The sequence below is a fragment of the Canis aureus genome, chromosome 21 (genome assembly GCF_053574225.1).
Source record: "Canis aureus isolate CA01 chromosome 21, VMU_Caureus_v.1.0, whole genome shotgun sequence".
NCBI classification, from domain to species: Eukaryota; Metazoa; Chordata; class Mammalia; order Carnivora; family Canidae; genus Canis; species Canis aureus.
This window is the reverse complement of record NC_135631.1, coordinates 5,485,509-5,508,712: the sequence shown is the minus strand read 5'-3', so window position 1 is coordinate 5,508,712 and position 23,204 is coordinate 5,485,509. Positions and strand designations below refer to the sequence as shown.

The window sequence follows — 23,204 nt, the reverse complement described above, 5'->3', positions numbered from 1 at the left end:
CTTTAACTGCCTGCACTGTGTCGGGCCACCGCCCAGTAGGGATACCCCAAATCTATCACGATGGCTAATTTTGTGCCTCTTGGGCTCCCTGGTCTCTTTCTGATGATAGGGACTCTTGTCACCATCGTCACCCTGATGCCTCACACAGGGTTGGCACAGAATGGGTACAAGAAATGGTAAGGTGTTCTTTGAAGGTGGGGCTTAGTCTTGTCACCTTTGGTCCCCTTCTCAGTCCCTTTATGATCATTACCTGGGTGTGCAGTGAGGACCGTCTGCAGGGACAGAGAGGGAGCTGGCTGCTTCTAGTTCAAATGGGGGAAGAATCTTTTGGGTTTGGGATGCCTAGGTAGCTCAGCTAAGCCTTTGGCTCAAGTCGTGATCCCAGGGTCCTGGGATCAAGTCCCATATCAGGCTTCCTGAAGGGAACCTGTTTCTCCCTCTGCCTATGTCTCTGCCTCTTTCTGTGTGTCTCTCATGAATAAATTTTTAAAAAAACGATTAAAAAAATCTTTTGGGTTCTTCATCATTTGGCTTTAAGAAACTAGAGCTGCCTTGGGGCGCCTGGATAGTTCAATTAGTTAAGTGTCTGACTCTTGATTGTGGCTCAGGTCATGATCTCAGGGTCATGGGATGGAGCCCTGAGTCGGGCTTTGCACACAGTGCGGAGTCTGCTTGAGATTCTCTTTCTTCCTTTCCCCATGCCCCTGTCCCCTGCATGTGAGCTTTCTCTCTCTTTCAAAATAAATAAATATTGGGGGGGTGGGCAGCCCCAGTGGCGCAGCAGTTTGGTGCCGCATGCAGCCCAGGATGTGATCCTGGAGACCCAGGATTGAGTCCGACGTCGGGCTCCCTGCATGGAGCCTGCTTCTCCCTCTGCCTGTGTCTCTGCCTCTATCTCTCTCTCTCTCTCTCTCTGTTGCTCATGAATAAATAAATAAATAAAATAAATAAATCTTGGGGGATCCCTGGGTGGCTCAACGGTTTAGTGCCTGCCTTTGGCCCAGGGTGTGATCCTGGAGTCCCGGGACTGAATCCCACGTCAGGCTCTCTGCATCGAGCCTGCTTCTCCCTCTGCCTGTGTCTCTGCTTCTCTCTCTCTCTCTGTATCTCTCATGAATAAATAAATAAAATCTTTAAAAAAAAAACAAAATAAATAAATCTTAAAACAACAACAAGAGCAAAATACTAGAGCTGCTAAAGGCCCTGGACAACCTCACGGCCTTTGGTCCATTTTGCTTTTTATTTGATAGTCATGATCAAGATATACATTCATTAGGGGCACCTGTGTGGCTCAGTGGTGAGCATCTGCCTTTGGCTCAGGTTGTGATGGTGGGGTCCTGGGATCGAGTCCTGCATTAGGCTCCCTGCAGGGAGCCTGCTTCTCCCTCTGCCTATATCCCTGCCTCTCTCTCATGAATAAATAAATAAAATCTTAAAAAAAAGAAATACATTCATTAAATTTTTTTAAATTACAGAAACTCTATCACGGTATGAAACATCAAACAAATGGCTGCCGTTTAAGATTTGAAACACAAAAATTGGTATGAACACCCGAATTTCTAACTCTGTAATAACTAGACTCAGCTCCCTTTGCCCATGATTCTGCTCAATGGCAGCAAAATCCTAATACTGCCAATTTAGCACTGGGCACTTTCCATGACACTTAGGCTTTGTAGTCTTGGGGAAAATTTGCCTTATATTTTTGATCTTGGCTAAAGGAGGATATTCACTGCACTTTGAAACTCAGAGCAGCTGAGACAGGGAAACTAAAGGGACCCCATGAAAAACTGCTTTTTTGGCTCTTTCCTGCTTTTGTTCTTACTAGCCCTACCTTTCCATCTCATGCATGTGTTGTAGAACAGATAATGTGTGTCCTCCTGTAGAGGTCAAGGGTTTAATGATTCCTTTGGAGTCTTCCAGCACAGCAGATAACATCTAAGGAGTGACTGGGCAGGGTTGTTATAAACAGTTTTCGAAGACCACTGACTCATCACCGAGACTCCTAGCTCCAGGGCCTAAGTGACTTGTGGAGGACGCCTAAATACCCATCTTTGTTCCAGGATGCCTGAGAAGACACATGTACCAGACCACAATCCTCTATAAAACCGCAGGCCATAGGCCAAGGCAAAACTCACTCTTACTTCCTTTCCGGGTCTCCCAGATGCTCTGTCTCTGTCTGTACTCTATGTTTTCAATAAACTCTGCTCTCACTTCCTCTTGGCTCACATTTGTTTTCTACCCTGCATGAAGCCGAGGACCCTCTTGGCTGGTGCTATGGGACACCCTCTAAAGAAGAGTACATTTATCAGATGTTTGTTTATGTATTTGCATATACATATATGCACACAGATTTGGGTGTATACATATATATTTTGCTGTTATTTTTGCTGTTTCAAGCCAGTTTGCCTGGGTTCAAATCCCCACTCTGCTATTCACTACGTGTATAACCTTGGGAAAGTTACTTGATCTCTCAGTGACTCAATTTTCTTATCTATAAAAATCGCTAACAATAGTTATTAACGGGCAGCCCAGGTGGCTCAGCAGTTTGGTGCCGCCTTTGGCCTGGGGCCTGATTCTGGAGACATAGGATCGAGTCCCACGTTGGGCTCCCTGCATGCAGCCTGCTTCTCCCTCTGCCTGTGCCTCTGCCTCTCTCTCTCTCTGTGTGTCTCTCATGAATGAATAAATAAAATCTTAAAAAAAAAAAACAATAGCGATTAACTCAGAGCTGTGAAAATAACATTGAGGGTGAGGCTAGCACATGGTGAAGGTGAATGCCACAGTGTTACCTGTGATTATTGTACTATTTGTGCAAAAGGCCGACCTCATGTTTTTGCCCTATTGCAGAGTATTTTATTTTATGGGAGCATTGTAGTCTCCTATTGATGGACCAAGGCTGTTTCTAGTTTTGATTATTACTAATAATGCCTCAACAAACACACAGGGTTTGTGTACTAATTTTTAAAATTTACTTCCAAATTGCCTCCTCTGGAGATTACACCAGTTCATACTTCTGCAGACACTGACTATTTCGCTGTGTCCTCATCAATCCTGAACACCATCAATTTCTTGTCAGGTGAGAAGATGGTGGTTCACTCTTGTTTTAATCTGTATCTCTCTGGTTACGGTGTCATAGGGCATCTTCACATGAGAACTGATCTGTTTGTCTTCTGTGAATTTTCCTGTTTCCTTCCTTTGCCTATATCTGGTAGTTCCTTTGTATTGTGGCCACAAATCTTGTTTTAGACGTTTGCATATTTTTCTCCCACGCTGTCTCTTGTCTTTTTTTCTCTTTTGAGACTTTTTTTTTTTTAAGATTTTATTTATTGGGACGCCTAGATGGCTCAGTGGTTAAGCTCTACTTTTGGCTCAAGGCGTCATCCTGGAGTTCAGGCTCCCCTCCCCTGAAATCTTTCTAAAATTTTTAAAAATAAAGATTTTATTTATTTATTCATGAGAGACACACAGAGAGAGGCAGAGAAATAGGCAGAAGGAGAAACAGGGAGAGAAGCAGAGGGAGAACCAGGCTCCCAAGGGGAGCCTGATATGGGACCCAATCCCAGGACTCCGGGATCATCACTGGAGCCAAAAGCAGACGCTCAACCACTGAGCCACCCAGGTGCCCCTCTTTTGAGACTCTTTAATGTAGCATAGTTTTAGGCTTACAGTGAATTTGCGAAGGTCGAACAGAATTCCCACATACTCCACACCCAGGTTTCTCTATTAACACCTTAATGTTAATTAATATAGCACAATTATCACAATTAATTAGCCAATATTTACACATTATTATTAACTAAAGCCTGAACTTTTCCAGATGTCTTTCCTTTCTAAGGCATTCCTTCTGTCCCAGGATCCATCCAGGAGGCCATGTTACCTTTAGTTTCCCTGTACCTTCTTAAGCAACTCTCTCTCTCTCCTTTTTTTTTTTTTAAGATTTATTTATTTATTTTAGAGATAGAGGAAGAGAGAGGGAGAGAGAGTTGGAGGAGGAGCAGAAGAAGGGGGAGGGGAGAGAGAATCCTCAAGGAGACTCCATTCTGAGTGCAGAGCCTAATGTGGGGCTCGATCCCAAGATCCTGAGATCATGACCTGAGCTGAAATCAAGAGTCAGATGCTGGGGCACCTGGGTTGTCTCAGTGGTTGAGCGTCTGTCTGCCTTTGGCTCAGGTCATGATACTGGGGTCCTGGGATTGAGGGTGAGGCTAGCACACGTTAAATGCCCTGCGGGGAGCCTGCTTCTCCCTCTGCCTATGTCTCTGCCTCTCTCTCTGTGTCTCTTGTGAATAAATGAATAAAATATTTTTTAAGAATCCTTTAAAAAAAAGAGTCAGATGCTTAACCTACTAAGCCACCAGGCGCCCCTTAGTTTCCTCTTGACTGTGACAGTTTCTAAGACTTTCTATGTGTTTGCATGTGTGTGTTTAATGACCTTGGCACTTTTGAGGGCAACTGGTTAGTATTTTGTAGAATGTTTCTCAATTAGGATTTGTCCATTTGCTCATGATTAGGTGGGGTCCATGGGCTTTGAGGGGAAGACAACAGAGGTTAAGTGCCATGTTTGTCATATCTCTCATCATTGTTGATGCCGACCTGACTGAGGTAGTATTTGGCAGATTTTCCACTGTTAAGTGGAATCTCCTTCCACTCCTTCCTTTAATCTCCTTCCTTTATTCCTCTGTCTCCTGTGTGTTAACCATGTTTATAGTGTCTTTTTTTTTTATGGTCTTTTCAGACAGGTTTACATATTCTGTCTCTTTAGAGCTGGAAGGATCTTCATCAGGAGACAGCATCAGGGGCACCAGCAGGTCTGATGTAGTAAGTGCCCTTGGAGCATCGAACCCTTGGCTAAGAACTTCCACACCTGTCTCACTGACCCCTGAGGACAACCCATAATGTTGGTCCCTTTATTGTGTCCATTTTGTAGAAAGAAAGTGGAGTCTGCCTGCCATGAGTCACAGCAGAGCCAGCCCAGGTGGCAAAGTCAGGATTTATACCTGGGTCTGTCTGACACTGGATGTAACTGTCTTTTGTTTTTTTTTTTGTTTTTTTTTTTGTTTTTTTATTTATGATAGGCACACAGTGAGAGAGAGAGAGAGGCAGAGACACAGGCAGAGGGAGAAGCAGACTCCATGCACCGGGAGCCCAACGTGGGATTCGATCCTGGGTCTCCAGGATCGCGCCCTGGGCCAAAGGCAGGCGCTAAACCGCTGCGCCACCCAGGGATCCCTGTCTTTTGTTTTTTTAAGTTTCTTTATGGGTGCCTGGGTGACTCAGTTGGTTAAGTGTCTGCCTTCAGCTCAGGTCATGATCCTGGGGTCCTGTATTGAATCCTCATTGAGCTCCCTGTACCCCTCCGCCTGCTTGTGATCTCTCTCTCGAATAAATAAACAAAAACAGAATCTTAAAAAAAAAAAAAGTAAAACGTATTTATTTTTAGTAATCTCTACACCCAGTGTGGGGCTTGAACTCGAGATCAAGAGTCACATGCTCTTCTGATGGAGCCAGCCAGGCGCCCCTGGACATAACTGCTCAAGTTAGAAACTAAGGTCCAGAGAGATGGTGCTTATCTGAGCCCCCGCAGTGGGTCGGTGGCCTTGCCCAAGCCCTCCCACTGCCAGGCCACCTCTGACCCCAGTGAATCAGCAGCTAGTTCTCAGCCAGGGAACCTGCCCTGCCCTCAGCCCCACCCCAAGCCACCCCCTCCTGAGCTGCCTCCAGTGCGTGTCCTTTGGCTGCTGCGGCTTCTAGCACCCACAGGGGAAGGGACCCAGACTTTGCAACAAATAAACACCGCCTACAAATTTCTAAATATACAGAGATAAGTGTTCCTTCCCACCTCAGCTGGTCCTGGCTGGAACTCCAAACATTCCACCTGGCTTCTGCCCCTCCAGGGGTCAGATTCTGGGTCTTCGATTGTCCTAAGGATGGCATGTGTCCTTTGCTGTGCGGAAACCTGCCCTGTGGGGGCATCTCCACCATCAACATCAACAAATGTAATAGCTGTAGTAGTTCTCCACTCCCCCTGCTTCAATTCAGGGCTGCTCTTACTTCATCTGCATTCCTGTCCATATCCTTCACCTTTAAAGCAAATCCCAGATGGTGCATCATTTTATCCACAAGAAGCAAGAATAATCTAAAGGATGAGGAGTTTTTCATTAATATAATAGTATAGTTTTCATGCCCACCTCCCAGGAATAGTTCTGTAACACCATTAAATTGTCTGGTCAACATTCAAAGTGCCAAATATTTCCTAAAGAATTTCCTTAAAAAAAAGTTTGAATTAGTATCCAAATACACTGTGATTGGCTAATGTGTTAGGTTTCTTTTACTCTAGAGGTCCCTTTCATCTCTCTTGTTTTCTTTACAACTTCTTTTTTTGAAAAAAAAGCTTGGCCTGTCCTTTAGGGATCACTATAGCCTGGATTTTGCTGATTGCAGCCCTGAGGTATAATATAACATGTTTCTCTGTCCCCAAGGGGATCTTGTAAATTCGGAGTTGGATCTAGAAGTATAATAAGATACAGGCTCAACTTTTATTTTTTGGCAAGATTGTTTCATAGGTGGTACTGTTTCTTCCATCAGGAGACACATACTATCCGATTGCCTCTCCTTTTGCAAAGTTATCATATTGCTTTACTTTAAAAAATTCTTATTTTGGAAAAAATTCAGACCTGTGGAAAGTTGCAAGGATGGTACACCTTCACCTTGATTTACCAGTTTTTGCCACACTGATTTTGTCATTCACACATATACATACATTTATACCCACACCTATATACACATTATTTGAGAATGGGGTACAAGTGTTATGCACCTTCACCCCCAAATGCTTCCACTTGTGTCTCCAGAGAACTCTCACAACCATCTAAAAGAAAAGCAGTTTCTCTCTATATTCACAACACTTCTGACACCAAACGTGTGGATTTTCCCTCACATTCAACAATCCACCAACTTTCGATACCAACTAGGTGCCCTACAATTCGGTTCTCACACTAACCACTTGGATTTAGCATAGACCCCACAGGCAATAGGTTCAATTCTACAAAATTGTCTCCATTTTAGAAGCCAATCACAGAGCAATGCTGGATGGCTCAGCATCTGCTTTCCGCTCAGGAAGTGATCCTGGGTCTGGGATTGAGTCCTGCATCAGGTTGGTTCCCTGCAGGGAGCCTGCTTCTTTGTGTCTCTCGTGAATAAATAAATAAAATCTTAAAAAAAAAAAAAAAAAAAAAAGCCAGTCATGGTTGTTACCTGCTTCTGATTGACCAGCTATAAATCAGGGGTCCCCAGACCTCCTTTTCAAATTCAATAGTTTGCTGGAAAGGCTCAGAGAACTCAGGGAAACACTCTGTTTGACAGTTTATTGCTGAAGATATAAAAAGGGATACAGATGAACAGCCAAATGGAAGAGAAGCTTGGGGCAAAGTATGTGGAAGAGATGTGGAGATTCCATGCCCTCTCCAGGAGAACCACCCCTCCCAGTACCTTGGAGTGTTCAATTGTACATAAGACAATTGATTAAATCATTCATCATTGACGATTTTTTTTTTTTTTTTTTTTTTTTTTTTTTACCATTGATGATTTAACTCAATCTCCAGCTCCCTTCTGCCCCAGAGGTCCAGAGGTGCAACTGGAAATTCCAACTGTCTGATCACAGGGCCTTTTCCTCTGACAACCAACTCTTCCCCCAACTTCCATGTCTCCTAGTTAGCACAAACTTGGAGTGTGGTTGAAAGGGGGCTTATTATGAATAGCAAAAGATGATCTACCACCCACCCAGAGAAGTGGGATCCAGAGAAGATTCCCACTAACAACTCTGAGGCTGAGTAGAGTGGTGAGTTCTCCACATCGTTGCCAACATTTATTTCTTTTCTTTTTGCTAACGGCCATTGCCAACAAGTGTGAGGTAACATCTTATTGTGGTGGTTATTTTTAAGCCTTTATTTATTTATTTGAGAGAGAGAGAGAGACAGGGAGTGAGAGAAAGAGCATGGGTGGGGGAGAGGGGCAGAGGGAGAAGCAGACTCCCCACTGAGCTGGGAATCCAACCTGGGGCTCCATCCCAGGACCCCAGGATGACTTGAGCTGAAGGCAGATGCCCAACCAATTGCGCCACCCAGGCACCCCTTCATTGGGGTTTTGATTTGCATTGCCCTGACAATGGGTGACGTCCAGCAGCTTTTCTTGTACCTCTTGGGCATCTGTATGTCTTCTCTGGGAAAAAATTGATTCGGATCCTCTGCCCATTTTTTAATGAGATTGTGTTTTTATCAAAAAAAAAAAAAAAAGAGGGATCCCTGGGTGGCGCAGCGGTTTAGCGCCTGTCTTTGGCCCAGGGCGCGATCCTGGAGACCCAGGATCGAATCCCACGTCGGGCTCCCGGTGCATGGAGCCTGCATCTCCCTCTGCCTGTGTCTCTGCCTCTCTCTCTCTCTGTGTGACTATCATAAATAAATAAAAATTAAAAAAAAAGATATTGTGTTTTTGCTATCGAGCTGCATGAGTTCTTTATACATTTTGAATATCAGCCCCTTATCAGAGATAAGATTTGCATATATTTTCTCCCATTCCATTTTCATTTTACCCAGGTGTCCCCATCAACAACTATTAATTGAGCACCTACTATGCATAACGTATTGGGGGGACAACAGGACAGAAAGAATATAAAGTTCCTGACTCCTTGCGGGCGGGCCGGTGGCGCGAGGCCTGGCGGGAGGGGCAGCCCTCCCCGGTGCCCAGCCCCGGAACCCCCGCCGAGCCAGCGCTCCGATCCTGAGCCTGCCGAGTGTCGCCGCCGCCACCGCCACCACCACCACCACCACCACCACCCGCCATCCACAGTCATGCCGAAGCACGAGTTCTCTGTGGACATGACCTGTGAAGGATGCTCTAACGCGGTCAGTCGGGTGCTCAACAAGCTGGGAGGAGTTGAGTTTGACACTGACCTGCCCAACAAGAAGGTCTCCATCAACTCTGAGCACAGCGTGGACATTCTACTGGGGACCCTGGAGAAAACAGGAAAGGCCATTTCCTACCTCGGCCCCAAGTAGTGAGGGCCTGGACCCCTGAGCCCATGATGGACCAAAGGGAGCAGGACCCTGATCCTCTCCTGCCTTCTAGAGAGACCTGGGGCCTGGCAGTCCCGCTCAGTGATGGCAGTTCCTGACAGAGACCCTCACTTGCCCCGCTCCTCCCTAGCTTCCCTGTAATAAAGTTGAGCCACTTTTGCTGGGAAAAAAAAAAAAAAAAAAAGTTCCTGACTCATAAAGCTGAATTTCTAATGGCAGAGAGAATAGGAGTAAGAAAATATGTTGGCCAGAATAAGTGGGTAAGGTGCAGAGAGGAAGGATGAGAAGAGGAGAGTTGTTTTAAATTAGCAAAGTCAGGAAATTCCTCTGTGATGAGGCAATCAATAAGCCAAGATTGAGGGATGCCTGGGTGGCTCAGTGGTTGAGCCTTGAGCGTCTGCCTTTGGCTCAGGTTGTGATCCTGAGGTCCCAGAATCAAGTCCTACATCAGGCTCCCTGCATGGAGCCTGCTTCTCCCTCTGCCCGTGTCTTTGCCTCTCTCTCTCTCTCTCTGTCTCTCATGAATAAATAAAGAAAATCTTAAAACAACAACAACAACAAAAAACAGATTGCAAGGAAGTAAGGTAGGTATTGCAGGAAAACTTTGCAGGTGGAGTGAACAGTAAATGTAAAAGCCCTGAGGTGGGATAGTATGTCAATATGCTTAAGGAACAACAAGGAGATTGTTGTGATCGCAGCTGAGAGACAAGGTGAGGGGAGGCCTCTGATGAGGTTTGAAAGGTAGCCAGATGGTGTTGGGTGGTGTATGCCATGAGATTTGAAGTGCATAAGCAGGGAAGCCATTTCTGAGTTTTGAGAAGATTGCTAGGATCTGACTTTAGCTTTTTTTTTTTAATTTTTATTTATTTATGATAGTCACAGAGAGAGAGAGAGAGAGAGAGAGAGAAAGAGGCAGAGACACAGGCAGAGGGAGAAGCAGGCTCCATGCACCGGGAGCCCGACGTGGGATTTGATCCCGGGTCTCCAGGATCGCGCCCTGGGCCAAAGGCAGGTGCTAAACCGCTGCGCCACCCAGGGATCCCTAGCTTTAGAGTCATAACCCCGGACAAACGTGAAAAGTAGATGGCAAGGGGCTGAGTTGGAAGTGGGTTACCAGATAGGAAAGCACAGACATAGTCCTAATGATAGGGGATGGTGACTTAGCTCAGGGCTTTGGTACTAAAATGGAAGGCAAGTTCTCAGAATTTGGATGAACTTTGAAGATGAGGCCAACAAGATTAGCTAGTGGAAGTGGCATGGGGAGAGTAGGGGATAAGCTGTAAAGGTTAATTTCATGCATAATTTGATTGGGCTATGGAAGGCCCAGACATTTGATTAAACATTATTCAGAGTGCATCTGTGAGGATGTTTCTGGATGAGATTAACATTTGAACTGGTAGACTTAGTACAGCTTGCTCTCCCCAGTGTGGGTGGGCCTCATCTGATCAGTTGAAGGTATGAAAAGAACAAAATGTGGAGTGAGGCAGAATTCACTCTCTCTGCCCACCTGTCTTTGAGCTGGGACATTGGTTTCCTACAGGCTTTGGACTTAGATCCAGACTTGGACTGGAACTTACTCTATTAGCTCTGCTGGGTCTGCAGTTTGCCAACTGTGCACTTAGCCTCTTAATGAAACAATTTCTATAGTAAATCTGTATGTATATATGTCTCACACTGGTTCTGTTTCTCTGGTGGACTCTGACTGATACGCCGAGCAACAAGCTTTCTGGTCCTGCCTATGGAAAGCTTGGAGTTGTCAGGCTGGACCAGATGACTGGGAAAAGGTTTGGGACATGTAAGGGGGTGGGGGCTGTGTTACACGGAGGGGTGGGGGGACTGTGTGACCTTGGGAAATTGACTATTTCCTATAAAAGCTTTATGTTTGAGTTGGAGAATTCATCCTGTCCCATGTGATTCCCAGGAAGACAACTCAGACCTGACCAGTCAGAGCCTTACATTACCTGTCACAGTGACTGGTTCAAGGATGAGCCTGTGGAGAGAGATAAGCATTCTTTCCCTGTGGACTTTGGATATAAGGGCTGGGAGCTGTTGTAGATCCATGAGGAGATCATGAAGTGAGAATTAATCTGAGAGAGAGATGGAGAAAGGGAGAGGGAGATAACGCAGGTCCTAGGGATGGCTTTGAGCCCCCGAGAAAGCTGTACCTGAAGCCAGTCTATGTCTAAACTTTTCAGTTATGTATACCAACATATTCTTTTCTCCCTTAAACAAGTTTGGGTTGAGTTTCTTGTTAATTGAAACAGAAAGAGCTGTACGTGGAAAACCATCCAATCCTTTCATTTTCCAGATTTAAAAAAAGGTAAAACCCTGAAAAGATGGAGGATTTCCCAGCGGTCACACGACGAGTGAGCAAATGGGTAACTGAGCCCCTTGAGCCAAGCAACCAAATCCCTTCTTGATGTCTCTGAAGATCCAGGATTCTTGGTTGGGAATAGGCTGCCCCAGCCCCCATTCCAGGAATACAGTCTCTATTGTGGAGCACCTGGGAAATCTGACCAGGAGGAGTGTCCTTTCTCAGGGACTCCACTGGCTGCAGGGAGCCCACTGGGCAGGCTCCAGCTCACTTAAGCTCCCCATGGAACCAATCCCCGGTGCCCTTCTGCTGTAGGAAGGTGAAGGGGCAGACATTGGGAACAGTTTTGGATTCTAGCCTTCCAATCATCCATAGCCTATGGATATTTATCATATGCACACTGACTAGTCACTGTGTCTGATGCCTGTATTCTGAGAGGCAGCAACTGTGCCAGCAAAGATGCAGAGGTGGGTTACTTGCCTCCAGGGTGGAGGTGAGAACGGGAGTAAGAGGAAGATGTGGAAAGATTGAGAGGGTGTCCAGTGCCAAGGGCAGAAGCAGGGGCCCAGACCTGCAGGCAGCCTCCTTGGCACCCATCCTAACCCACTCATCCACCCCCAGCTCTCAGGGCTAAAGCCTGCCCTGGGAAGGGGAGGGCCAAACACCCCTCCTGCTAGGAGCTACTAGCTGAGATGGTGGAATCCAGCAGAGGAAAGAAGACAGAAGGTGGAGCTAAGCCAAGGTGCATGTGGGGACCTGGGCCTAACAGGTGAGATAGGATGTGAAATATAGAGCGCTCAGCCCGGGTCATCTCACTGGGTGTGACCCATTCAAGCCCATTGGGGCCTCAAAACTCTCATTTGTAAAATGGCAACACAATTCATCTGCACTCCTCCCAGAGGGTTCCCACCACGCTCTGGGCTGGAGTGGTCACAGAGAATCTTTAAGCTATCTTTCTTCCTTTGTTACTGAAAACCCTGTGACAGCTCCCTGGGTGAAGTGCCATCCCCAGTCCTTTGAGCCTTGACCCCTGTGGACCTGTCCCTGCCTTCCCCACTCCTATCCATTCCCCAGGAAAACTGAATGAGGTATGCCTGGATCTCCTCACACTCCAGCTATGCCACATCCCCATGTCCTTGCCCATGCTCTTCCCTCTGCCTGGCACGCCCTTCCCAACCTTCCACTGTGGGCAAGCATACTTGCTCTGCTGTCCGGTCCTCAAAAAGCCTTCTCTGACACCCACCCTGCAAAAGCTAACCTCACCCTTCTCTGGGCACACCCACTCCCTGAGCCACCTCCTGGAATGCAGGTTCATTTATGTTTGTCACCGTGGGGAATTCCAGGGGCTGTGCATGTTATCCCGTCTGAAGTCTCTACCAGAGCAGGGCTCTGAGTGTTGGCTGAACTAACTGCTTGTGTCGAGCTCAGAGAAGGGAGATTGGGCCTTGTGGGGAGTGGGGCAGGGAGGTTTAGCGACAACCACAGACAGTGCAGGGTGAGGAGAGGCCTTCTTCCCACGCCATGTCTGCATTGATGCTAGAGGACAGACAGTGTCCTGGGAAGCCTGGGGGCAGCTGTCTGGTCTGCGGCTGGGCCCACTTTCCTGGATTCCAATGCCCACGGCCCTGCCAAGGCCCGGCCAGGCCAAGGTGAGCTGAGGACACATCGGGCTTTGAGCGCCAGGCTTCCTGAGGTTCTCACTGAATGGGCACTTATGTGCATTGGCCCTGGGTCAGTGCATGTGTGCCTCGGCCCATCTCGTCCCCAACAAACTGCAAGTCTGATGCTATTATTAGCACCCCCATTTCCCAGGGGAGGCTGCTGAGGCCCAGAGAAGGGACCCACCCAGGGTCACATAAGGTGAATGTTCTGGACCTGGCTATTAAGAACTGAGGAACAGGGATGCCTGGGTGGCTCAGTGGTTGAGCATCTGCCTTTGGCTCAGGTTGTGATCCTGGGGTCCTGGAATCAAGTCCCGTATCAGGCTCCTCACAGAGAGCCTGCTTCTCCCTCTGCCTGTATCTCTGCCTCTTTCTCTGTGTCTCTCATGAATAAATAGATAAAATCTTAAAAAAAAAAAAAAAAAAAAACTGAGGACCAAACGCTCCAAAGGCTTTACATGCATTAATGTGGAAGAACTAAAACAACCTTGTGAGGATGGACCAGTTTTGTATTTATTGAACAGATGAGACCAAACTGCTCTGAGTGCCCTTGCAGCTGGGTTGGCTGTGCTTGCTCTGAGAGGTGCTTGGGGACACGATGTTTCCCGCCTGCCCTGCTGCCTTCCCCCTTAGTACACCAAGTGGCCCCATTCCACCTGCAGGATCTGCCCTCCCTCTTCCTTCCCCAGAGGACAACCTCTTCCCCTCCAGCATGGCTGCAGGCTGCAGGAAGTTGGGGAAGATGTCCAGCCAAGCCCAGAGTGTGCACTGGTTCAGGACTCGTGGCCTCCTACTTGATCAGCCTCATGAGCTCCTACTCCATTCTGCATTGAAACAGAGCAGCTGGCCATCTGTCTGTCTGCTCATCTGTCCCCCTCTCAAGCAGGACTGTGAGCTTGAGGGCAGAAGTCACATGGAAGGAGCAAGACTTGATAAACCACGAGCTCTCCTGTTCTGGAAGCATGCACAGAGGGGCAGGATGTTGAGCAGGCAGTGGGTTGAAGGGTGTCAGACTCCTATAGCTCCTGGCTCTCAGCCCCCATGGCAGGGGAAAGGCCTGGGAGGCTCTGCCCTTGTGGGCATCAGATACAGAACACAGGTCTCTATGTGATCTTTGGGCTCATGCTGGCCCTTAGAGAGCCTGGGGCTTTTGTGCTGGCTGGGTCATCTCTCCACACAGGTCACCGCTACCATGCATATCTGGGAGGCCTCCAAGGGAGCCACCTCCTTCCATTCAGACCCACAATGTCGGTAACGTCCTTGGAGGTCTGCTTGCTTGCTGGCTTGCTTGCTGGCCCACCTGGAAGCAACCTTAGATCCCCTCTTTCTCTTTCTCACCCTGTTTGAACCCAAGCCCCTGCCGAGGCTCCAGCCCAGCTCCCAGCTCCATCCTAGTGATACCTATGCTTCCTCCTGTCACCTCACCCCACCCCAAAGGGTAGCAAAGCAAGGTTATTCTCTCTCTTTGACAGATGAGAAAACTGAAGCCCCAGGGGCATGAGTATATGAGTGGCAGTCCCAGAGCCTGACCCGAGGCCCAGGGGTCCTCCCAGGGGCCTGCCTATCCCACGAGAGTGAAGTCTTCATGTGCAAACAAAACCAAGACAAGCAAGGCCTGCAGAGGGCACATCTGGGGAGGTGCTGGGGGGAGGCAACACGTATGTCCAGAGCCTGAGCCAGGGACCTCTGTTCTTTTTTTTTTTTTTTTTTAAGATTTTATTTATTTATTCATGAGAGACACAGAGAGAGAGGCAGAGACACAGGCAGAGGGAGAAGCAGGCTCCATGCAGGGAACCCGATGTGGGACTCGATCCAGGTTTCCAGGATCACGCCCTGGGCTGAAGTCAGCACTAAACCACTGAGCCACCTGGGCTGCCCAGGGACCTCTGTTCTGTCATAGACCATTCAAATGGTTTGGTTCAAATGGTCAACCTCCTAGATGCATTGTGTTCACTCTAGACCTTCCAGGCCACTCCCTCCACCTGGAACACTTACTCCCTCCCTCCGCCTGGCTAATTCCTGCTCACATGTTAGGTCTGGCTGCTGAGCACTCAGTAATTCAGCAACTGTTTCCTGAGCACCTACAACAAGGCAGACACTGTCCAAAGTGAGCAAAAAGAATTGTCCTTTCTGGGGGTTTCTAGTCCCCAAGGAATCACACAGAGCTGACATGAAATAGTTGGGATAGACTTGCAGCTATAACAAGCAGCTCCAAATCAGAGGCTCCACACAACCAAGACCTATTTTGCAGCCACTTCACAGTCCAGATGGGAGACAAGAGGCTCTGCTTTGGGTCATCACTATCCACTAGCCTCAAAGCCCCCTTAGACCCTTTGCACTGGGCGGGCCTGTGAGTGAGGAGGGAAGCATTGAGGGCTGGACAGGGAGGCTTAGTGGCTGGGTCTGGAAGGGCAACACATGCCACTTCCATTCATATTCTGCTTGCAAGAGCTTGGCCACACAGCCATACTGGGTTGCAAGGAAGTCTGGGAAATGTTGCCTAGCCATCTGGCCAGTCTCTGCCAAGTAGAATCACACAAACACACTGTTTTAGTTTCCTGGGGAGCCTGTACCTATTCCCCAAATTCTGTGGCTTAAAGCAACAGGAATTTATTGGTGTTGGAGGCCAGAAGTCTGAGATTGGGATGCTTGAGGGTCCAGGGAAGAATCCTTCCTGACTCTATCAGTGGCTACTGGTGGCTGGGTACAACCTTGGCTTGTGGTCACTTCAATCCACTCTCTGCCTCCCCCTTCACATGGCCTCGGCCTCTACGTCTTTTCCTTTGTGCATCTTTCTAAGGAAGCTTCATGTTGGAGTTAGGCCCCTCCCACCCAGATTATACAAGATGATCACCTCATCCCAAGATCCTTAGTTTGATGTATCTGCAAAGATCTTTTCTCTGTATCAGGAAAAATTCACAGGTTCTGGGGATTAGAATACAGACATACCTATTTAGGGGACACTTTAGAGGCAGGATCACCTGGACTCCTCTACATGGCAGCTGGCTTCTAAGAGGCCAGAAACAGAAGCTGGAAGGCTTCTCAAGGCCCAAACTTAGAAGACCCAGAACATTATTTCCATTGCATTCAGTTAGTCCAAGCAGGTCACAGGGCCCACCCAGATTCAAGGGGAGAGAAAATAAAATACTTCTCTGGGTGGGAGGTGTGGCAAAGATACAACACAAGAGGGTGTGAACCATAGGATGGAGGGCGGAGGCCACCTTTGGAAGCAACCTATCAGAGTGTGTGCATGATTTGTTGAAGGCCTCTGCCAAGGGCCCCAGATAGTGCTCCTTGATGATGGAGTTGCCGGTAAGGCTGAGGCAGAACTGTTCTGCCTGAGTGGGAGCCCCCAGACCTGTGAGCTGTAGGCCCACCCAGCCATCAACTTACTGAGTGACCTTGGGCCAGTGCCTCATTCACTCAACAACAGCTTATTGAGTACCTAGTATGGGCTGGGTTCTGAACCAGGCACTGGGGTCCTGGTGGTGAGCAGGCCAGGTCTCCATGGAACCTTTTGTCTTGTGGATGACAAAAGCTACTAACTGAACAAACGTCACAGAGCATGGTGAGTAAGAGAACAGCAAAGAGGGGATCCCTGGGTGGCGCAGTGGTTTCGCGCCTGCCTTTGGCCCAGGGCGCCATCCTGGAGTCCCGGGATCGAGTCCCACGTTGGGCTCCCGGCATGGAGCCTGCTTCTCCCTCTGCCTGTGTCTCTGCCTCTCTCTCTCTCTCTCTCTCTCTCTCTCTCTATGTCTATCATAAATAAATAAAAATAAATCTTAAAAAAAAAAAAAGGACAGCCCCGGTGGCACAGCGGTTTAGCGCCGCCTGCAGCCCGGGGTGTGATCCTGGAGACCCGGGATCGAGTCCCACATCGGGCTCCCTGCATGGAGCCTGCTCCTCTCTCCGCCTGTGTCTCTGCCTCTCTCTCCGCTCTCTCTGAATGAATGAATGAATAAATCTTAAAAAAAAAAAAAAAAGAGAACAGCAAAGAGTTGGGCTAGAAAAATCCTCGGGGACACAGAGGCTTCCAGGAGCCTCAAGGGCTGAGACCTAGAGGGTGATGAGGACACCTTCACATTCTGGGCCTCAGTTTCCTCTTCCAGACATCCAGAGGGTTTGCAGGAGCTATAGACTCAGATTGTGCTTCCTGGAGCCTGGAGTTCCCCAGAGACACCCAAAAGGCTACTGCAGAAGGCAGCAGAGCAGTGGGCATCTAAAGTTTGTGACTAGTTGGGCCGGAAGCTTCTGGTCAGCTCCCAGAGTCCAGCTTCCAAGCCAGGAACCCAGGTCTCTGATCCCAGTGTCTCTCTGGGACATGATTTACCCAGGACCCTCCTTATTCCCCAATAGTCCTGCCAGGGTTCTGGGCTCTGCGGAAACAGGGAACCTCCCTTCTGTCTGATTGAACCCTTGGGTCTCCCCATCATCCCAGGACAGACCTTACACTAGGATGCTTGTAGCTGCCCTCTCACCTTTTTTTTTTTTTTTTTTTTTTTTAATTTATGATAGTCACAGAGAGAGAGAGAGAGGCAGAGACATAGGCAGAGGGAGAAGCAGGCTCCATGCACCGGGAGCCCAATGTGGGATTCCATTCCGGGCCTCCAGGATCGTGCCCTGGGCCAAAGGCAGGCGCCAAACCGCTGTGCCACCCTGGGATCCCCTGCCCTCTCACCTTTGACCTTCAGTCTGCTTGAGCCACGAGAGCCCTGGGGACCCCACAAGAAATGCCAGTGCCTCTCAAAATGCTCAGGTTTTTGGGGGTAAGACCCTCCCTTCTGTGTGGCCTTGGATGAGCCCGTGCTCTTTCTGGGCCTCATGAGGGTGAGCACAAAGGCAAAGTGGGTCCCCCAAAGCTGACTGGAGGTCAGCACAGGAGGAGGTGGCAATCCTCCATGGAGTGAGGTCAAGAGAAGTGGCAAGAAGGAACCAGCCTCCTGGGGACCCATAGGTGACCTGCCTATGGTGCCCCTGCTCCACCATTCTGGCAAATTCTGAGCCAAGCTTTCCCCTGTTAGACGAGTTAATCACTAGGCAAATTGTTGACATCAGCAATTTTTATTCCTGTGTTCAGCCCCAAGGTTGGGGCTGAACTGGGTGGGGGTTGGGCCGGAGGTGCCAAAAACAAGAATTCTTTCCTTGCTCTGGGTTTCAGTTTCCACCTCTGTCACACAGGGAGGGAAAGCTTCCCTTGCTTACTTCATTGGGACACTGAGGATACAAGTGAGCATATCCAGGTCTGGGCCTTTCAGCTACAGGGCTCCAGTACCGATGACTGCCCTGACTGTCCTTGCCCTTGGGGAGCTCACTGTCAGGGAGGGAGACCCAAGCCTTGCCTACCACTAGCTGCTGGCAGGCAGGGGATGGCAGGGGTAGGGGTGTGGGCAGGCAAAGAGCCTCTCAGCCATAGGTCTGGCTTCACTGAGCTCTGTCCTGGAAGTTCATGACTGGTCTTGTGTGGGGTCAGGGGTATCGACACCCTTATTTCTAGGCAGGCTTCTAAGGCCTTCATACATGTCACTGTCCAGGGGTGCCTCCATGCCCACAGGGCAGAATCCACCAAGAAACAGCTGAGCCCCCTTCTTCTTGCCCTTCTGAGGTCTTTGTTGAGAGCCAGTCTTGGAGTGGAGGGCCAGGGCCAAGGGGTGAGCTGGTGGCAGAGGCCTCGGTGCACCGTGTAAGGAAGGCAGGAGCAGTCCACGGCAGAAGGGTCCAGAGGGCCAGGAAGAGGTAGGTCAATAGACATGGCCATCTGACCTGGGTGCAGCAAGGGCCAATACCACTTTCAATATCCTTAGCTGCTGGTGCCCAGAGAGGGCTGTGGGGAGGCTGGCTGGCTCAAGGTCACACTAGGGAAGCTGGAGACAAAGCTCTTCCACCTTCTCCTTATCTGTTGGAAGACAGAGGAGGGGGAGAATCAGGGTCCCTGTCTCACAGCTGCTTGGTAGGCTTCAGGTATTTTCCACCTATAGCCACCAGGTGGTGCTAGACCCCAGAGACAAGAGCTCTGCTCACTGGGAAATTTTTCTCCTAGAAGAAGGAGGCAAAAAAAAAAAAAAAAAAAAAAAAAATAGAAGAAGGAGGCAGGGCCAGGAGCCAGCTGCTCCCTCCAAGGGGGTCAGGATGCCCCCTTTGCTGGGTCAGAGGAACACAAGAGGCAACCCTGGGGAAGTTTTATTGGCTGATCTCCTTGCCTCTAGCAAAATCCACCCATCCAACATATTGCCCGATTAATCATTTTAAAACAGCTCTGACCACATCACTAGCTTGCTGTAAAACCTTCCAGGACTCCCCAGTGCCTGTGGGATAAATTCCAAATGCATTTAGGGCTCTCTGAAATATGATGCCTGGACACCTCTCTTTCCAGCCTCACCTCCAGACAGCTCTGTTGTCTTCTTGGTCCTTGGCCTTATATGTTTCTACTTCTGAGCCTTTGCTACCTTGGATCCCTTTCTATGGAATCCCCACCCTCCCCCTGTAGTGCTCCTCCATCCAACAACCCTCAGCCAAACCTGTTGATACTGCTTCAGCCACCGCCGGCTGTCTCCTTGCTGGGCTTGGATCAGCTGCTCTGTGTCCTCCAGGCCCCCTGGCAGCCCCTCCTGACCGGGTGTGTCCAGCCTTTCTGGTCCTCTGTTTGAGGGCCTGGACTTCTCTTGCCCCTGTCTGAGGCTCAGCACCCGGCGCAGTCGGCTCTCTAGAGGCTTCCCCCAGGGCTCCTGGAGCTTGCTGTAGGAGGACTGTGGCCGTCGCAAGGACTGGCTGCGTGGCTCTGGCCCCATGGTTCTTGAGGCTGCAAGCACAGGACTGCTACAGCCCTTCGGCAGGCCAGTGGCTTCTGAGATGGCCTGGAGTCTCCACCCACGTGATGGGAACTTACTTGGGGGCAAAGGTTGGTACTGCTGAGGTGGCCATCATAAACCAAAGTGCAGGCCACAGGGTTCAAGCATCTCTGAGTCAGTGTCACCACTGCCTCTCTTTGCCTTCTAGGGCAAGGGGTACAGGGCTCTTCCTCTTGCTCCTCCCCTCCTCCTCCTCCTCCTTCTCCTCCTCTTCTCGGCAGCCTTCTCTGATCTCTCCACCCCTGAAGTGCTTGGCCCCCCCTGAACTCCTGCAGCCCTGGCTGTCCAAATTTATTCTATTGATGCTGAGAACAGATGGCTCAACAGCAAAACAGAGATGTGCCTTTAAGAAACAGGATAGCTCTTTTTTTTTTTTTTTCTTTTTTTTGTCCGACATCTTAGGAGGCTGCCAGGGTGGCCACCAATCTCTGAGCTTCACAATGCCTCCCAAGGATGACAAGAAGAGAGATGCCTGAAAGTCAGCCAAGAAAGACAAAGACCTGGTGAGCAAATCTAGGGGCAAGGCCCAAAAGAAGGGGCCCAAAGGCATGGTTGGGGGCATGCTCAATGTGTGACAGAGTGACATAGGACAAACTGTGAAGTTCTCAACTACAAGCATAGAACCCCAGCTGTTGTCTCTGAGAGAAGATTCAAGGTCCCCTGGCCAGGGAAGCCCCCTCCCCAGGATCTCAGCAAAGGACTTATTAAACTGGCTTCAAAGCACAGACTCAAGTCATTTACACCAGCAACACCAAGGGTGGAAATGCCCCAGCTGCTGACCAAGTTGCATGAACAGATCCTGCCAACTGTATGTCCTAAAAAAATAAAAAGTTTTATTAAAAATTTTAAATTAAATTTAAAAAGAAAAAAAATTAAAAAAGAAAGAAACAGGACAGCTCCAACATAGAAGAGTCAAAATCACAGAAACAGAAAGTAGCCCCGTGATTGCCAGGGGCAGGGGTGGGGAATGGCCAGTACAATGGCTATAGAGCTTCAGTCCCGCAAGATGAAAAAGTCCTGGGGGCACCTGGGTGGCTCAGTGGTCGAGTGTCTGCCTTTGGCTCAGGGCCTGATCCCAGGGTTCTGGGATCAGATTCTGCATCAGGCTCCTCAGAGGGAGCCAGCTTCTCCCTCTGCCTGTGTCTCTGCCTCTCTCTGTGTGTCTCTCATGAATAAATAAAGAATACCTTTAAAAAGAAAAGAAAAGAAAAAAATCCTGGAGACTGTTTGAACAACACTGTGAATATATGTAACCCTACCTAATTATACATAAAATGGCTAAATGGTAAATGTTATGTTTCTAGCTATTTGACTGCAACCGGAAATTATTCATTAGCCTAGATGAATCCCTTCCCCTTCCTGCTCCATCTTGTCAGCTCCAAAATGGGGTGCTGTGAAAACCCAATGAAATCATGAATGTGTAAAAGCCAGACTACCAGCAGCAGCTCTTTCTCCCAAGACAAAAGAAAGAGAGAGGCACTTGGGCTGGACCAACAGGTACCCAGAATCATATAATTTGAGGACTGAAAGGGACCTCACACATCTGGCCATTCTTTTTTAACTACTATTTTATGGGTATTTTTCCTCATTCTGGGGCTAACCCCTGCCCCTGCTGCCCCCCAGCACTGCATTTCAACTCATGATAGTCCTGAGGTGAACATTGTTATTCCCATTTCAAGGATCAAGAAACAGAAGCTGAGAGATGAAGCACCTGACCCGAGAACACATTCAGTAAGAGGCAAACCTGGGACTCGCTCTTCAGTCAGCCTGGCCTTAGATCCCGTGCTTCAACCACTCTACTGCCCTGCTCCGGTATTGGTGGTTGACATAGGACCCAGAGCCAGGAGTCTTCCTTTATTTTTGGGCTGTTGCACAAATCGCCCAGTCTGGAGTCAGGGAAGCGCTGCTTGCAACTATTGGCTCGTCCCAGACCTCTCCCCAGGCCTGGCCTTGCTCTGTTTCCTCTCTCAGGGTTGCTAGGCCTGCCCTGGGCAAAGGGTCTTGTGATACCCTCCGGGCTCATCTCCCAGCCAGAGGAACTAAGGCAGGGCCAGAGCAAAGAAGAGAAAGGAGAAGGAGGGCCTGATCTCCTGCCCCAGTCTGTCCCAAAGTTGGACTGTGACCTGCACACAAGCCTCTTTACTCCCAGCCTGACCACACCTCTAATGTCTGACCCACAGGGCAGCCCTGGTTCTGGCTGAAAGGCAACAAAGCCATTCTATAACCTTCACCACCCTCACCCAGTTTGAGTGGACTCAAACCCCTGCTCTTGCCGAAGCCTGTGCCAGGAACAATTTGCTGACTCAGACTTCTGGGACGTGCTGGGGTGAATCACTCACGCTTTGTCAAGCATAGAGCTGCCCAATACCCTCCTGCCAAGTGTGTAATCCTACCATTTCCCAAATCCATGGAGGGCAAGAAGCAGATGTATGCCCTCCTTCCTTCCCTGGGAAGCTCTTGCCTTTCCAGACACTGCTGTGCTCAGTGATACCTCCTCTGGAAGCCTGCCTCTCCCCCCTGCAAGGGTTAGGGAGGCAGCTCCTCCCCAGCCCACTCAATAAACACAGTAGCAGCAACCACATACATATGCCTTTCTCCCTGATACTGGGTGTCCCTTGAAGGTTTTTCATCTCTGTGTTCTCAGGACACAATGCAGTAAATATTTTGTCCTAAATATTGGAGACTATTAATTGTCTATTGTTGTCTTAAAAAATTACCCCCAAACTTAGTGACTAAAAGCAACATTCACGTACCACCTCCTGGTTTCCAAGGGGCAGGAATCCAGGCCTGGCCCAATCAGGAACCTGCAGCCATCTCAAGGGTCAGCTGGGGGGAATCTACTTCTAAGGTCACTCTGGGTTGTTAGCAGGACTCAGTTCCTTGTAGATGGAGGGCCTGAGGGTCTAAGGTCTTCAGTTTCCTTGTTGATTTTTGGCTGTTGCCATATGGGTCTCATCCAAGAGGCAGCTCACATCATGGTGGCTGGCTTCAATTGGAGCCGGCAAATGAGAGGGCAAGGATGGTAGGCAGGCAGAAGCCAGAGTCTTTGGGGAGCTCAGTCTCAGAAGCGACCTCCCATCACTTTTGCCAGTGTTCTGTCCCTCCTAAGTGAGTCACCAGGTCCAGTCCGCCCTCCAGGGAAGAATCCTCACAGTGTTTGAACACCAGGAGGGTGGGATCACTGGGGGTCATCATGGAGGTGCTTACCCACCTGAATTTTATTATTTTAAAAAATTCATTATTTATTATTAAAAAAAAAGATTTATTTATTTGAGAGAGAGACAGAGAGAGAGCATGTGCACTCACAAACCAG

The 23,204-nt window shown here is 48.9% G+C and overlaps 1 protein-coding gene and 1 pseudogene across 1 annotated transcript; one reads left to right on the top strand and one right to left on the bottom strand.

Moving 5' to 3' along the window:
- Nucleotides 1-18,088: 18,088 nt before the first annotated feature.
- C21H11orf86 (chromosome 21 C11orf86 homolog) lies at nt 18,089-20,039 on the bottom strand. The gene is made up of 2 exons (XM_077862576.1): nt 19,562-20,039; nt 18,089-18,939 (listed from the first exon to the last, which is right to left on the bottom strand). The coding sequence occupies exons 1-2, from the start codon at nt 19,829-19,831 to the stop codon at nt 18,844-18,846; spliced, it is 366 nt and encodes a 121-aa protein (XP_077718702.1). The 5' UTR covers nt 19,832-20,039; the 3' UTR covers nt 18,089-18,843.
- A 292-nt stretch (nt 20,040-20,331) lies between these two features.
- LOC144292388 (small ribosomal subunit protein eS25 pseudogene) lies at nt 20,332-20,683 on the top strand (annotated as a pseudogene).
- The last annotated feature ends 2,521 nt before the right edge of the window (nt 20,684-23,204 follow it).